The sequence below is a fragment of the Chanodichthys erythropterus genome, chromosome 11 (assembly GCF_024489055.1).
Source record: "Chanodichthys erythropterus isolate Z2021 chromosome 11, ASM2448905v1, whole genome shotgun sequence".
NCBI classification, from domain to species: domain Eukaryota; kingdom Metazoa; phylum Chordata; class Actinopteri; order Cypriniformes; family Xenocyprididae; genus Chanodichthys; species Chanodichthys erythropterus.
This window is the reverse complement of record NC_090231.1, coordinates 7063370-7081326: the sequence shown is the minus strand read 5'-3', so window position 1 is coordinate 7081326 and position 17957 is coordinate 7063370. Positions and strand designations below refer to the sequence as shown.

Genomic DNA, 17957 nt, shown 5'->3' with positions numbered 1-17957 from the left:
GCGCTAGAGCGCCCTCTGGCTTTCAGATGTAGCAGCATTTACTACTGATCTCAGAGCCGTGGTGCACTGACAAGCTGTGCATTTAATACAAAATTAAAAAACCGCCTTTGCCAAATCACATTCGGTTTATTTTCGATTAACTGTGCAGCCCTAATCCCTACTGATGTTGCAGCAGTCTTTTAAAAATACTCCAACTTAAGAAAACCCCAAAGCTGTGGTAAAAATTACTGTTTGTCAAATCTCTATTACTTTATTTTAAGATGGTCTAATGAATCTCCATTAGAGATGGTCAAAAACATGTTACTCAGATTCATAGTTGGTTTCTTTCAGTGGCTTACATACAATTACAGTACTGAAATATCTGGTGAACTTTAATGAGTGACACACTGTAAATCATTCGTTATAGCTAACAGACAAGTAAGGCGGGGTGTTCCAGAAGAGACAGACAGGAAGACAGCTCGACAGGGCGCTCCCAGCTACCTGTGGCCATTAGGGACAGCGCTGACAACCGTAATGAGGGCCTGGATTAAACCCAACCGTCCGCTCCAGGACGGGAAGGGAAACACATCAGCGTCACAAGTGAAGATGAAGCCCTTAAAGACAAGAATATAAGCCCTACATTGGACCGAGTTGACAGAACACAAATATTTTGACATGCGTCAACATCAGCGGCAACATCATTCCATCTAAAATCACCCAAGGAGAGGAGGATTCACCTAATAATCCAGTGTCTTTCAACGTAGTTTTGAGGGGGAAAAAATGACGCAAAGTGTGGCAGAGACAAAAAAAAAAAAAAAAAAAAAAACTGTCACCATTGCTGGCATCATGCTCTAACTGCGGGCAATCTACAACCGAGACAGCGTATGAAAAAGGAAGTCACGCTAGCGTTTCTATGAATGAGACACTGAGTGTGTGGGATGAATCACGCTCCCCTGTAAATCTGCAGGAAACTCTCTCCACGCAAGGCCTAATTTCCCCTTCATATGCTTCAGTCGCACAAGAGGAAGAACACAGACGGATGCAAATGATCTCCGATTACTCCTCTTCCTGCACTTGTTCATGTGGTGGAGGAGTCTCACTGGATTGGTCCTACCATCAAGCCGGATGAAAAGGTCTGAAAACAAACTACAGAGATAGCGGGGAGGATGTGCTAATCTAATGCACGGAAATTTTCTTAACAAATCGGGTCATTCATTTTAGACAAATTCAAATGCCACTAGAAACGTCAGAAGGTTGCATCTTATCATAAGCAATAAGCCTTGTAACGCTAAACTTCAAAACAACACAGAAGTTTGGGTTTTTTGCAGCCTCCAAGGACAAACTCAACAGGAAAATGTTTTTTTTTCTTGTCATCGTAACTACGTATCAAAAGTAAAAAATTTTATTTTATTATTTTTTTTAAGAAATTAATAGTTTTGTTCAGCAAAGATGCATTAAACTGATCAAAAGGGACAGTAAAAATATTTATGATGTTACACAAAGATTTCTATTTCAAATACATGCTGTTCTTTTGAACTTTCTATTCATCAAATAATCCTGAAAATGTTTCTTGGGCAGCAAATCATCATATTAGAATGATTTCTGAAGGATCATGTGACACTGAAGACACTGAAGACTTTGATCACAGGAATAAATTAACATTTTAAAATATGTTAATAGAAAATAAGAGTAAATAAGAGTTTACATTACTGTTCTGATCAGATAATACAAAAAATCTTTCCAATCCCAAAAATGTGAAAGTTAGTGAACATTTACACATTTGTTTTATCTCATCACATTCAATTTAGATGCCAAAACTTGCTGTTTGGTTGCTAGGTAGTTCTGGATGGTTATGGTTTCTTACTGGCCGAAGACAAAAAATAGTCTCAACGATATTTCGTTCTGTAGACACGGATCTCCTCAATAAGCAGCATGATTTGCATCAGCATCATTCATGCCTGTAGCATTAACTGTGTGGGATAAGATATTTAATTGCTTGGGTTTAAGGAAAAAAAAAAAAAAAATCAAGTCCTGTCTTACACTGCTTATATGCTTAAAATTCTGTTTAACTTGGAATTCTGCTGCATTTCAGCAAGTGTGCTTCATGTCATCATTAAAAGCATTTCAAAAGCACAAAAGTTGAGCAATGGGCTTTTATTAAGCACTTCCAGCCGCTATCCTAAATAAAAGGCTAGCAACAGACAAAATGAAAGATAAGCCTTCCTTGAAGCCATCACCTATGCCCAAAGGTTAGATCATTCCTAACGTGTTTGGGCAAATGCCTGGAACCCTACTGGTTAAACAAGCGGTGCCAAAATCACACAACCCCAGACTGCCCTTGCAAAGCAACCCCGGCTATCACCACAGCAACCCCACCCCTGCCCCCACGATTTTCACACACATTCTTGCAGAATGATAGAGCGAGCCAGTGGTCCCTGCAATGGCTGAGAGCGATGGTTTTCCCCTTTATCCTCCCCATACAGCGGTGACTAAGCCAGCTGGAATTCCTGCCTAATTATATGCCCACTTAAAGGGACAGATTCCTCTCTTCCCGTTTGCTTCTGCGACGCCACACACAGACAGTCTGATAACGGATGTTTCGGTATGCCTGAGCAGATGCTGAAGAATCCGACTAAGAGAGTCGGCCTATATGAAGCGTGCACTTACATCACAGTCATCACAATAATTACATCACAAACGGGACTCAATATATAAGCCTGCTACACGGGTGGGTGTAGGTCATATTTTAAGTGTAAAGCGCACGGCCAGGTGCACTCAAGGCGTGTCCAAATCCACTTTTGCTATTTTAACGACGGAAAAACAGTCCGTGCGCTGGGGCGCATTTTTGAAATGGGTCGTCCCTATTCTCTTAATGAGTAATGGGCGTAACGTTCAATAAACCAATCAGAGTGTCATCTCCCATTCCCTTTAAGAGTGAGATGCGCTCGCGGCATGGCGGATTGCTATTTACATGGCGCAATTTGTTGGCGGAAAAGCTGAAAGCTTTTCAAGCGAAGAAACCGATCTGCTCGTGCGCGAAGTTAAAGCACGCGAGCAGACCGTCTACGGGACAAGCAGGAATCCACCAAAGCTTCCCGAGGTGAAGGCGGCGTGGGATGAATCAGCAGTGATTGTGTCCGTTATAAGTAGTAATAGGCTGAATTGAAAAGAGGTAGCCTAATTCTCATACACGCAATGACTATTCATCATTACATTTTTATATTCATTTAGCCTACACAATAATATTCTTTTACACTGTAATCCTTTTGTTTTTAATATTTGGCATGATTGTGTGATGCGCATCCCTGTGTGTAATAAGCAAAGTCAACGCCCAGGACGCGCCCAGAGGCGCAGTTTCTACCAACGCGCTCTAACAAACAAATATTGCGCCATTGACTTTAGACTAGGTTTAGTTGGTCTATGGCGCAGTCTATTTTCAGCTTCTTAAAATAGCAATGCACCGGCAATGTGCCTGAACACACCTCTTTTTTAGACCAGCACGCCCATGGGCGCACTAACTGGCGCAAATGCATTTACTAATTTAAGGACGTGGCGCTGAACGGGAAAACGCGAACGGCGCCGGACGCAAACTAGCAAACACACTTGCGCTGCGCCTTGCGTCGGGTGTATTATAGGGCCCCAGAAGTTAAAAAGCACTAAGCTTATTGCAATTTATTGGAGGCACGCTACAAAGCTTTGTTCATTCATCAAATGAAAACTAGGGCCCATTTTCCAAAATTCTGTTTTTTTTCGGTTTTAATTTTTTTGGATTCTGTTTTTTTCCCCCATTTTAATTTTTTTGGATAAATTAAATTTCAGTAATCAAAAATCATGTCTTCATGAAACTTGTACAATTTAACAACAATTTATTAAAAGTTTAACAAAAATTACATTTTTAGGGACCTACGAAAGACTTTTTACCAAATTCTGTGTTTTCTGGATTCTATTTTAATGGTTTAATTAAATTATAATACTCAAAAAGCATCTAATTAATTGAATTGATAAAAACAACATTTTTTATTATTTCTATGAAAGTTTTTTTTTTTTCAGAAATTCTGTGTTCTGTATTTTATTTTTTTTGTCAATCAAATGAAGGCATAAAACATTAATATGATTAAAAAATAAATTTGTCAAACAAAGTTCTGCACAACAGAGCTTTACAGTTAAAATTAAAACATGGAAGAAAAATTGTGATTATTACTTTTTTTATTATTGCTGTTGTTATTAGTGTTAGTTTTATTACATTGAGACGTAGCTAAATATATTTCTGTCACAATTTCTTTAAGTTAAAGCAAACTTTTTTTTGATTGCCATGAAGTCCTTTGAGTTTCTGTGTTTATGATATGACGATGGTAAAATGCTCAGGAAGTGACTCTCAGAGCAGCTCTGGAGATGAAGTTCATGTATTCAAAGGCTGAAAACACCACGAGCGCAAAGCATGCTTCAGTGTGTTGTAAATGAAACCGCGCATCTGTGCCATTCATTCACAGACCATGCAGGATTCATATTTAATGATATTTTTAATATATACTGTATTTAATATGATAATATGATATATGATATATTTAATAATATATTCATATTTCATATCTTTTTGCAGTTTAATATTCACAGACACTAGTCTATATCACAATCTGATTTAAGAGTACTACTTTTTATTTATTCATCAAAATTTTGAAAAATTCCATGAAATTCCGCATTATACAGTAAATTTAGTTTTTATGACTGGATATTGTGTTTTCTGCATCACGGAAATCATAGGGCCCTAGAAAAGAGCATAGACTGAAAGATCGATTCTTGGGATTTAAGAATCAATATCGGTTCTTCAAAATGAGAATCGATTAAAATCACGAAATCCATATTATTAAACGCAGCCCTAATGTTATAATAGTAATATATTTTATATATATATATATATATATATATATATATATATATATATATATATATATATATATATATATAAAATTCTGGGGCAAGAAAAGACGGTCCAGACATCCATAAATAAATTACTTGTCAACTGAACACTAGCATGCAGCAATTCTACTGAAGACAACCTCACTCAACTGGCACATGCTATTCTTATCTAGAATAAACTGTTGTTAAACACACAATAAAGTTTGACAAACATGCAACCTTGATGATGGCCAAGACATTCAGCATGATACTGTGAAGGGCAGACTGTCTTTGACTGTGACTCCGGCATTGAGCCGCTCTGGCGGAGACACAATGCTCCGGTGAAAGAGTTATACTGTCCGCTGAGGTTAATGAAGTATGTGGGAGAGGCAGAACACAAAGAGGAAGTCACACTATTGTGCTGCCTGGCCAGGCAGAAACTCACCCTTTATATGTGGCAAGATAAACGGACGGTAATTAAAACAAGGCCCCCATTCTCCGGTTGGCCGGTCTGAGAGAGTCCCCCAAGCGTTTGTTGGGGGCTGAATGTTTCCGGCCGTGGTGCGGAGCGGATGAGATCACTCAGAGGCAGCTCATTAAGTGATGAGTGCTTTCCCTCCCGCAGGGCGCCGCGGCTCGTTCTTCGGCTAGATAACAGAGACTGTGCTCGAAACTGAGTCAGCCAGTTGTAGTAGTTAAATGTCTACATTTGAAATCACAATAAACATTTACGCCTTCAGTTCTTTACACTGGACATTTGACAGAAAGCATTGACAAACGTACGTTTTTTTAAGTGGTGTTTGCAATGGCAAGCGTCACCATTACTACTGCTGCTAATACTTACTGTTAGAGATTAGTACAAAACTCACTACAAAAACCTAACACGTATTAAACTTTGTTGTGCAACAAAATTTCACAATTCTCACGAAAATTGTGCTACAAACATGAATGATGCCTCAAATCGTTCAGTTCAATTTTTTTATTTCCCTAGCATCTAATAATTTCACTGAAAAATTGTTTGTATACATTATATATTTAAACATTTTTTTACATAATTTATAGTACCAAATCTTATTTCTAAATACATATTTTATATATTTTATATATTCCACCATGAAAAACAACTCTACCTGAAGTTTTACATAATTTATATACATCAAATGTGATATATTTTATGTGTATTTTTGTTGTATTTTAAATGTATATTGTTGTATATTTTCTTAAAATAGCAAATTTTCTGCAAACGATTTCTTTGATAGAGCTGCACGATTAATCGTTAAAAGATTGTGATCTCTATTCAAACCCCCACATGATCTCATTCGAAAATTCAGATCCAAATATTCAAGTTATGACAAGTACTGGGACAAAAGTTTATAGTTCAGATATAAACACTGATGTCTACAGTAGCGATCAGAATAGAGCGGATCTAGGGCCCTATAATTTCCGCGATCACGGAATCGCGGACGGAATCGCGGAATCCAATCATAAAAACAGAATTTACTATATAACGTGGAATGTCAAGGAATTTGTCAAATTTTTGATGAATGAATTAAAAGCAGTTCAGTACACGTAAATTAAATCACGATATAGACTAGTGACTGAATATTAAACCGCAAAAAGACTATTTAAACATGAATCCTGCATGCCTGTGTGCCTCTGAAATGAATGATGCGGAAGCGCAGTTTCATTTACCTCACACACAATCGCGAATTAATTAATATTGTTGTTTTTAAGAATTCAATTAATTAGACATACTTTTTGATTATTAAAATGGAATTAAACCATTAAAATGGAATCCAGAAAACAGAATTGTGAAAATAAAATTTAAAGGGGAAAAAAAATCAAACGTAGGGTCCTAAAAAATATATATATTTTTTTTTCGTTAAACTTTTATTAAATTGTTGGTAAATTGGACAAGATTCATTATTTCAATAAATTACACATGCTTTTTGATTACGAATATTTAATTTAACCATTAAAATGGAGCCAAAAAATAAATAAAACGGAAAAAACGGAATTTAAGAAAAAATAAAACGGAATTTGGGAAAAAATAAAACGGATTTTATAGGGCCCTACAGATCCATTTGAAAGTAACTTGGCACTTCAAATAATGATTGTATCATTTACATTGTTACGCCAGTAGGTGGTGAGAAATGACTTAATGTATGTCATTGAATCATTCATTCAAAAGATTCGTTCAAAAACGCTGATTTATCCAGTAATCAAACAAGTGAACAAGTTATGAGTCATTTTAAAAAGACTGCAATAATTAACATTTTGTCAGAACCTCTAGTAAATTACATGTTATTTTGTTTAGTTATCTCTTGTCTGTTCAGAATAGTGATCTCTATTTGAAACCAAAAAAAAAATAAAAAATTGCGATTGTCAATTTATCCAGAATCGTGCAGCTTTAGTACTTGAACAATCACTTGAAATTCCCTATATGAAAACAGTTTTGCTGGAAAATAATGAAAATGGCTCAAAAAATGTATAGACTTCAACTCAACATCCCAGAACACTGATACAACTGCATAGCAACACCCTACCAACCACCCAAACTGTGCTGCATTGTGTACATCAGAATTAAAAAAAAAAAGTAAGTAAGATGTGTCAAAGTAAACACTAAACAGGCCACTTTATGGACCCTTTTAATAAGCAAACCTGTTTTTGCTTATTGCTGCTCTTGTCAGCACTTTATGGATCGGAATGTTTGCATGAAAAAGAAACAGGGAGAACCAATTACACAGCAAATTAAAAACTGCCTAATACCTTGTGGTATTCAGAGCAAGAAAGAAATCTCCAGTTCTGAGTCATAAGACATTGTAATCTATTTGGCTAAAGCGCTTGACATTTCAGTGACATTTTCGCTTGGTCTCCACCCAACGGTGGTCAGCAGAGAGATGAAAGAAAGCATTCACCTGTCACCTGTGAAAGACCACTCCAAAATCTCACTACTTCATCAAAACTCACGGCAGACATCCAACTCACTGCCACTGCTGTCCCAAAGAACATCACGGCAAACCAGAAGGCCAAATTTCTTATTTGCATCTTCAAAGGACACAAAAGACACATTCCAGTGCTGCCGTTCCAGTCTGAACATTTTATTTTCCACAAACGACTCATAAGATACTTCTAACTTATATAAACAAAGACGCCAACAGCAAAGCTCTTCGCAAACACTGAAAATGGCATGCACTAACACACAAAGTGTGATCCAATTTAGATTTTAATTTAACATCCAAACTTTTGCTTAATTTCCTGTTTTTTGCCTGAAGCAAATTTTGTGCTGCAAAGGAAAACACCCCCATCAAAAGGCATCATATTGCACTGACATCTTTTACTGCACTAAATACCCAATGCGTGTGACATTTACAGCTTCAAGGTCAATGTTATGATCAAACTGTAGCCAACAAGGTACTGAAAAGGTCATGTTTGGGTTTGCTAGTTCATGCTAAAGGATTAGTTCATATAGTGGACTTCAAAGCCTACCAACAGGTTGAAGGTCCAAATGTCAGTTTCAGACGAGGAATAAGGTCTTATTTTGCAAAACAATCTGTCATTTTCTAAAAAAAAAAAAAAAATACAAATTTAAATACTTTTTAACCACAAACCTCTTCTTGCACTAGCTCTGCGATGCGTGGGCATTACACAATCTATGTTGGAAAGGTCACAACCCTTATTCCTCAGCTGGGATCATGCACAAACTGCAATTTGGACCTTCAATCCTAGAAATGTTTTCCTCAAAAACCTTAATTTCTTTTTGACTGAAGAAAGAAAGACATAAACATCTTGGTTGACATGGGGGTGAGTAAATTATCAGGAAAATTGTATTCTGAAGTGAACTAAGTAAATTCCTTTAAAGGTGCTCTATGTAAGAATGACAGCTAGTGGTTAAAATGGGTACTGCAGTCCAAATTCAAAATAGCTTGTCCCGCCCCCTCCTCCTCAGACTCGACGCTCTCGCCGGTTGCCAGTTTGAAGACACGCAACAGGAGCAAGCTCAATTGACATTGGAAGGCGAGGAGACTTACACACTGTAAGATAATTAGTTGATTGATTGATTTATGATGAGTTGATAGTCGCGTTTTAATATGCACCCGTTCATAGAGATTTTTAGATGGATACTGAGGCTTTTTAGGTCAGGTAGAATCTGCGAATCTGACCCAGTTTGTTCGCTGGCTTCCATGGCTGCAATTTGCTGCACGTGTTTTCCGCCAACTGGCAACCCGGGGTGGCGAAATACTATTGGGTAAATTGGCAACGTGCGGTCTGCCGGCACAGACCGAAACAAAAACAGAAATTCCGGCACAGAATGCAAATTTCAACGTAAAATAACTGGCTGTAGCAATGGTTTTCAGAGAAACGAATGTGAACTGAGCATGTTTAATAAATATCTACAACTTAGTACAGTCACAAACTTACATAGAGCACCTTTAAGTAATCAGAGCCTTGCATTGCAGTGTTTTACAGGATCTCTTTCTGATGAGTCTTACATTTTTTCTGTAGGAAAAAAAATACATTTTGTAAAAATTGCAAAACAAAATGTGAATTCTTAAAGCAAGTTCATCCAGAAATGAATTTTCAATCATTATCCATTCACCTTCATGTAATCCAAATCCTTTATGACTTTAGAATTTCCTTTTATGTTCCACAGAAAATTAAAGACTATTTGATCACTCTTATATAAGACTAAAGCTTTCAAGCTTCAAAAAGGATGCAAAAGCACAGACTTAACACAGACTTAAAGCAGTCCCTATGTTATGGCCAGTAAACAACAACCACTATACAAAACACCCTAGCAATGCACTAAAACCATCTCTATAATGCCTGGCCACCACACATAACACCCCAGCATCGTAGCCAAAAGAGTTTTGCGCAGCAGCATGTGGATAACTGTACCATATCTGCTGAATATTTTGCATCTCAACTCAACTTGAACTGTTAAGTAGTCTATCTGATGTGGGCTCTTTCCTGTGTGCAGACATTTGCAGTAAGCTCTATCTACTCTAAATGTAGCTGAAATGCAAAGTACAAGGCTGGTGAACAACAAGTCCTGACTGGGTAATTAAAGAGCTGGGAAGAAAAAAAAGGCTAGGCAGACTGACTGGAAACCACTACCAGCCCTTGAAGAAACATCTGTGTTAAAGGAAAACAAGGTAATTATATGGAAAGAGGGAGGAACTGCTAAAGTATTTTGCCTTCAGAGAGAGGCGCTTTGTCTGCCACTGCAGCATCCTTCTGTCCAAAAACACCACAATAGTGGAAGACTACAACCAGACCTCTTCATGCATGCGTTCTGCACGTTTATATTGGCTTTCTGGATCTTTCTTTCACCTCGTTTTTCTCATCTCGATGAAAAAAAAGTTACATTTCTCCAACGAAGTTGCTTGTTTTGTTTTTTTCCCCCCGGTTCACTACCATTGTCAGGAATTCGATATTTCAAGAATGCTTCCGGACACAAACTTTCCTGTAGATGAAGCCATTATCTTCAAAGTCTAGCACATATGAAACCCCCTGCAGTGACTAGACTCCATTTTTCATTGTGAAAGTAAGGTAAAGGAAGAACCTATAACAAACTTGTACTTTCTTCTTCACTGTAATATATAAACCAGCCAAGATATGAAGCCCATAGAATGAAAGCTGGATGACCCCACTCTACTTAACTGATAACAATCAGAGACAAGCTTTGTGATGACAGATGACAGAATGTAAGGATATCAGTGACAGACAAAAACTGTCAAAGGAATGTACTCTATGATTGATTGGTGCACAAAAACATACTTTACATAAACACTAGCTATGCAACGCATCAAGGTATTGCGAAATGCAGGAATTCATCTACATCTCAAAGTTGCATTCTCAGCATTACCACAAGAGGCACTATAAAGTCACCCCAGGTTGACTACTATCATAGTCGAGCAACAGTTTAAAAAAAAAGATTTGCAGTAGGAAAGTTAAATTGTTAACGTGAAGAACTAGGCTAGCTCCCCAAACAATGACATTTCATCACTATACCATCCAAAGTCAACACATCAGATATTGACTACACTGTCTAAAAAAATGGATCAGATCTCAACAATTGCAAAAAAAAAAAAAAAAAAATTGGCTTACAAAACAGCTAAAGACTAAGATTCCCAGAGTAACTCACCTTTCTGGCAATGGTTGGAGGTCCAGCATCTGTAATTGTCATTGTCGTTGAAGTTCGTCTTGATACACTGAGGGTTGTCCTCCATGATTCCCGGGCAAACATCTCCACACTCCTTGGACTGCTTATTTCCAGCAATGTAATTGTTCAAATCAGCACCCATAATGAGAGACCAGTCTACAGAATCCAAGTAGCAGAGCTCAGGATTCTTCTCGATTCGTATGGCACCCCGCGTGATGTTCCGCAGGTTGTAGAGGCCGATGTCCTTCAGGCTGGTCAGCTCAAATATGACCAGGGCGTAGTTGTAGAACAAGTTACGGCCCCGGATCACGGCGAGATTAGGAAAGAGAGTGCTCAGGCTGTCCAGCCCGGATACACGGAAGAGGAGAAGGTAATCCGTAATCATGGTCAGTTTGGGGAAACTGAGGGTGCGGAAGACCTCCTGGTTGTTATTGTTTTTGCCTCCGATGAGGAGGATCTGCAGGTATCCCTCAACCACTGTACAGTTCTCCAGCCGCTTGAAGTTACTGATGTCATTGCCAATGTCAATGCCTGGACCACAGACTGGAAGGAGGAAAACAGAAACATTCAGATGATAATCAATGCAGACTGTAATATTCAACAGTCACGGGCAGCAATGCTTTCGAGAGATTTTAATGATGCTAAAAACTGACCTTGAATATTTGAATGACTAGTTAGATTCATGAAAATGTTACATAATTTGCAGTGCAATAGTCAATTTACTTGGCAATGAGTCATTTCAAAACTGTGTGACTTTCAATCTTCAGTGAAACAAAAGAAGATATTTTGAAGTAGGAGTGGGTGATCTTATTTCTATATCGTGATTGATCTTGAAGACGCTCAAAATCTACATTTCAAGAGATTGTGATTGTTTATATCCTCGTAATAATGTTAAAATACAGCAATGTCTGCCCACTAGATGGCTGTGCTGATTGGCCAAATTATATCATGTGTCTATCATGTCTTTAAAGCATGGTGACACATTTGAAAAACAATTCAATTGCAGAAGGGCTGTGAGATGAACCTTTTAGTTTCAGTTTTGGCTTGCAACGATTATAAAAATGTGATAATCATGATAAAACGGTCATTGTGCTGCATGCTGCTCCTTTCCTTTAAAGCGGAACTCAGTAAGATTCGCGAAGCTCCCCCTACAGGTTCCTTCAGTGAATCACACTGTCGTAAATACTCCAAGCACAGCTCTGGACTACAACGACTACAATACAGTACAAGAAATCTCGATGGAGGTGGGTAATTTTTCGAAATTGTCTTATAAAGTCATAATATATACATTGTTTTTGAATTACCGTAAAGCATTTTGTCACTCTCTTGTGAACGTGAACATGAGGCGAGATTGTGTCGGTGCAACTCAACTCGCAAGTGCTGTTTTCTGGCGTAGGCGTGCCAGAGGGGGTTAGTGCACGCCTCAAACACACCACTACAAGTCAATTAACCATCGTAAGGACTTAGAAAACTATTTATGAAGGTAAAAGTTCTGCTTTAAAGCGGTGTTCTTTCGCTCCTCCTTCAAAAGCCTAAACTTAACATCCAAATCAGGCAAATCATGTAACGTGACTGTCGTAAAATGTAGTCTACTGCGGGACATGCTTTATTTTATTTGAAAAAGAATTATTATAAGCCCATTAAACTGCGAAAGAAACTGATCCCCATTATCATGGGATAATTTTCATTTTGGGGTGAACTAACCCTTTAATGTTAAACAAAAGACAAAGACAAAATCACTCACTGCTTTTGACTGAATAACTTTAGTAGTTTAAATAAGAATCAATGTATAATGCATACAGTGAAGACTATGCAGTGTTTTAAAGTTTAACTCAGGGTTTAATTACTATTTTACAACTTATTGTTTAATGTAATACTGGTTTAAATTGTGCAAATAGTTAAGTCCATAGGCTAGTTCCAGTCTGGATATTCTCGATAGTACTTTTCAAAATCGTGAAGATCGCGATTCAGATCGTGGATCATGATTGTTTGTTATAAGATTGTGATATGAAATTTTGGGAAGATCGCCCACCCCTATTTTGAAGATGTGTTTTTACATTGAAAGTCAATCTTGTTTGCACCCCAATGTTCTTCAAAATACCTTTTTTTAATGTTCCACTGAAGAAAGACATGCATCTAGGTTTGAGTATGAGTAATGATGACAAATTTACTTTTTTTTTTACCAAAAATCGAATGATTTAGGCCAAAGAAACAAACACGCATTTACTGGATGTCAAGCCAAAGAGACGTGTGAGAAGTTTCAACCAACTGAGGGTTTTCTTCTGCTACTGACACACAGCCATGAGCCATGAGTGAGCTTTAACAAGGCAGATTTTTGTGTTTTTATGACAGGTATCCTGAGAAAGAAATCCCTGCTTTCACTACCACCCATTATGCTGTTTATTTTCCACAGTGTGATTTGCCCACAGGCTAAACACAAAGAAAGATGCTAAAACATTTAAGCTGAGCTAAAAAATGAATCCTGGAAAATGCAACAAGATAATTATAGAGCTCATGAATTATAGAGCTTAAATGAAACTTTAAGAGATAACATTACCTAAAAGATTATAACCCTTTAAATCTTAGAAAACATTCTCAGAGTAAAAAGACCCACTTCTTCCTCTTGAAAGTCCTTTCTTTTATAGTTATCCTTAAATTCTGACTCTAACAAGTATGCATTTTTGTATTATATCCATTATGCTGGAAAATGGCACAAACAAGCATCTTTCGCCGCCCTGGAAGACCGACAGCACCCGGCCTGTCTGCGGACTCTAACATTTTCACACTGCTGAGTAAACTGTGCTATCTTTATTGCTTTGATGGCTCTCCAAATCTCATGTTTACATTTGATAACCCAATTCCAGCCCACCATAGCGAACTCTCATAGGTAGCAGAGTGGAGGCATTTGGAAATTAGGTCACAAACTGATGTCATTGTTTAGAAATGAAGCAGAAAAAAAAAAAAGCTTTTAACCCAAGCTAGTAAATCCTAACACTTCAGATTCTACAACAAAACGGAATGTGTTCACAAAACCAAAAAGCAAGGTGGCCTCATATTTTTTGCTAACAGCAGGTCACAGTACTTTAATGGTTTCCTCTGCTCATCATTTCAACGTTGACATCAAATGTTTTTAAGCATAGCATAGTTTACAAGGTAACACTTTACAATAAGGTTTCATTAGTTAACTACTTTAGTTGACATGAACTAAGATTAATGAATGCTGTATTGTATTGTTCATTCTTGGTTCATGTTCATTTCAATGTTTACTAATACATTATTAAAATCAAATGTTGTATTTGTTAACATAAGTTAATGCACTGTGAACTAACATGAGCTAACAATGAACAGCTGGATTCTTATTAACTAACATTAACAAAGATTAGCAAATACTGTAGCAAATGTATTGCTCATTGTTCATGTTATTTAATACATTAAATAATGTTAACAAATTAACCTTATTGTAAAGTGTTACCGTTTACTTTTGTAAGTTCCCATCAAATATCTCTTAATAAACTGGAGGGAAAGATTAAACTTTTAAAAGTAGAAATCATATTAGTTAATTTAGAAAATCCAAAAACTGAACATGGGGTCAATGTTAAATATTTTCTTACATTACAGGTGTTTTGCAGGGTTGTCAGGTTCACAACAAAACCCACCCAATTGCAACTCAAAACTAGCCCAATCGCATTTCAGGGGGGTCCCCCTATGAAAAACGTGTTCCGGGGGGTAAAATCCGTGTTTTTTGGTGGGGTTTCCCTGGTAAAATTTGCATTCCAGGGACTAAATATCATGTTATTTGGGGTCGCTTCAACCCGCGGCAACAGTGTTAATGTAGCCCAATTCCACAGGAAAACCGCAGACTTGGCAACACTGGTTTTGATTGTATTTGGTATAGATTTGGTTTTTGGATTTTCATTTTCCTCAATATCACTTTTTTTTAGTCTTTTGCAAAAGACTAAAAGCAAGTTCTTTCATGACATTATCTTCCAAGAAGTGACATAAATTTTAGAACCAAAACAACAGCACAAACATTACTATCAGCAACTTATTTGATGAATTCTGTGGAATTCTTTTATTGTTTGTTTGGAACTTTACAACATTCCATCCAGTTTGATTAAATTTCAGAATTGACCCTTCGCTAAGACAACCCCACCCCCCCACTTAGTTACTGTTGCTTTGTCCGACAAGCCGTAAAGCTGTCACGCCACACGCAGTGAAAAACACATCGCAGAGCAAAGAGGACACTGACAACACGTCGACAGACAAGACAGAGCGGGTTACTTATGATATTAAACAAAATCCCAGATTTCAAACTGTGTAGTTTTTAAAGAAATTCAAACAATAAATACCGTTTTGTGGCTCTTTAATGTGTCGTGACCATGGTCGTGACAGACGTTGTAGCGCCTCAGCTCAAGAGGCTCGTAAACCGATCATCTCTTCCTACTAGTTCATTTATAGCATCAAATAAACATCAATGAACATGAGAATGAATGTTGTTTCAAACGCGGAAAGACGTCAATATACACAATTTTTCTAGTTTTTCTTAGGTTAATCATTAACTCATGACTGCTTTGTCAGACAAAATGGCGGATTCGGCATTCTGATTGGTTAGATCGCTTGTCAATCAAACTCCTGGTGAAGGGTCAATTGCAATTAAAATGTTGATTCCAAAAATTTCAAACTGACAAGCAAACACAAAAACTGCTTTAACCCAATCAAAAAGACAGATCAACTAATAAGCTAATGGTTTGATTTCGAGATAAGTCAACCAGTTAACCTGAGCCACATTTATGTCCCACTGGGAATCTTTAACCGTCCTGTGCCAAGAGAGACAGGTTATACTTAGGATTTCCACCGAGAACCTCCTCTGCCTCGCTGCCCTGCAACCGCTGGGGTTAACAGTAAAACCCAATTACACAGACTTCACAAACTCCTCACTCTTCCGATCAACAGAACCGGGTCTGTTTTGCTAGAGCGGGTGTTTTTACATGTTCTATTTTAAAAACACAGATTTTTTCCCCTCTCTCTTGATGAATCGGATGAATCAGGGGGTCTTATTTGCAGTTTACTTGGAAACATGGAAATTTTGTGGTGGTCAAACATTAAGGGAAGCAAAAATTGCTTTTTTGTAAGAAGAACTTATTGATTTAAAAAGAGAGAAATATCTTGCATGTTTTTCACATATGTACGGCCCCGTGTTAGCACTAAAGAACGCAAGACAGTTTTGCTTAGAGAAACAAAGACAAATTTGCATAGTCCAAAACTAATAATAAAAATGACTCAGTTCTTCCAGCATGTTTGCATGCAATGGTTAATATTCCAGATCCTACACACACAAGACATACATTAACAAGTAAACAAACACGCCTTGCACTGAGCATGTCATGGTATTTTCTCTTCTAAAATAACTTTAATTTAAAGCCAACCACATCAGAGAGACCAGCCCCTTCCTGATAGCAAACTCATGAACTGTAACCAACCACACTTATCAATACTATCTGTTAGTTATGTTCACCAAAGGTAACAAATGATAATCTGTGGCCAATCTCGCCAGCAGCCCTCAGTGTCATAGTGAAACAGATAATATGTGATTTATCAAATATACATTAAACAGTTGCGAGACTACTCAAGTTATACATGAACCAAATTAAAACGGTTTAGGGAGATCAAACACTTGCAAAGAGACAAAACATTACTAAAGCATTAAAAAACAGAATAGGCATTGAGTTTTAGAGTCTGATTTCCAGAGAATAGCTTATATGAGATCAGAATTATTATTGTTTCAAGAACTAACAGGGAAGTTAAGGCTAACAGGGACTTCCCTAACATTCTGGAAAGGTTCTCTCAGAGTTATAAACAAACATTCTTCAAGTAGTGTGAATGTTCCTTCAAAGTTATCTGGTCTTTAATAACGTTATCAAAACATTAACACAAAAAAATTTGATTTATTCGTTATTCATGGAACGTTTCTCTGAAACATTTTAGTTGGACGTTAGTCTACTGTTTTTGAAATGTTACTACTTAGGTGGTAAGGGAAAACATTTAAAAGGTAATGTTCACTCTAAAAAAAAAAAAAAAAAAAATGCTGGGTTAAAAATAAACTATGTTGGGTTTAAAATGGACAAACCCAGCGACTGGGTTAAATGTTTGCCCAGTTGGCTGTGCAATTTTATTTAACTCAAATATTGATTAAAAATTACTGTACTGCATGCTTAAAATGAACCCAAAGTATTTTGAAAATGAACATTTAGTAATATATTTAATACATGAACATTTATTAAAAAGTTTGCTTATTAATACTAATAAATTGCTTATTAATTAATGTTCACCTTTTGATTATTATTGTTGCATCTGGTAATTATGTCTGACTTTCAATTTCCAACCTATTTTGGGTTCATTTTAAGCCAGCCATACAGTAATTTTAAACAATAGTTGGGTTAAATAAAACTGCCTAGCATGTTGGGCAAACATTTAACCCAACCGCTGGGTTAAAACAACCCAATCACTGGGTTTGTCCATTTTCAACCCAACTTGGGTTGTTTTTAACCCAGCATTTTTTTGTGTGTTCCTAATAAACTTGCAAAATGAGAAATAGAGACAGCATTCCCTTAATGTTTTCTCTAACATTCACATTAACGAAAAGATTTTAAAAAACTGAATGTTTTGAGCATTCTGAGAACATTCAGAAACGTTCTTAGAACATATTTTTGTTAGCTGGAAAACAACTGCATCTAACTTCTAGTCTATTAAAGAACCTGTTGGTTTATGGCTTAAACCAGATACGGTCACCAAAATCTCCCATGCTGCTAAAATGGTCATGATAACTCAAGTCTGACTTTCATACTTCTGCTAAAAGTAGATCTATACCGACATGTGCAGATGATGGCACTTGTAAAACACAATTAGACCACACTAG

General features: G+C 37.0%; 1 protein-coding gene across 5 annotated transcripts in view; it reads right to left on the bottom strand.

Annotated features, from left to right (window-relative positions):
* The window catches only part of igf1rb (insulin-like growth factor 1b receptor), a 111231-nt gene that overhangs the window by 91940 nt on the left and 1334 nt on the right, over nt 1-17957 (bottom strand). For all 5 annotated transcript variants that reach the window (XM_067401299.1, XM_067401300.1, XM_067401303.1 and 2 more), the window contains exon 2: nt 11024-11584. In XM_067401299.1, coding sequence (XP_067257400.1) covers nt 11024-11584 — 561 coding nt within the window. The remainder of the gene's footprint in view (nt 1-11023; nt 11585-17957) is intronic.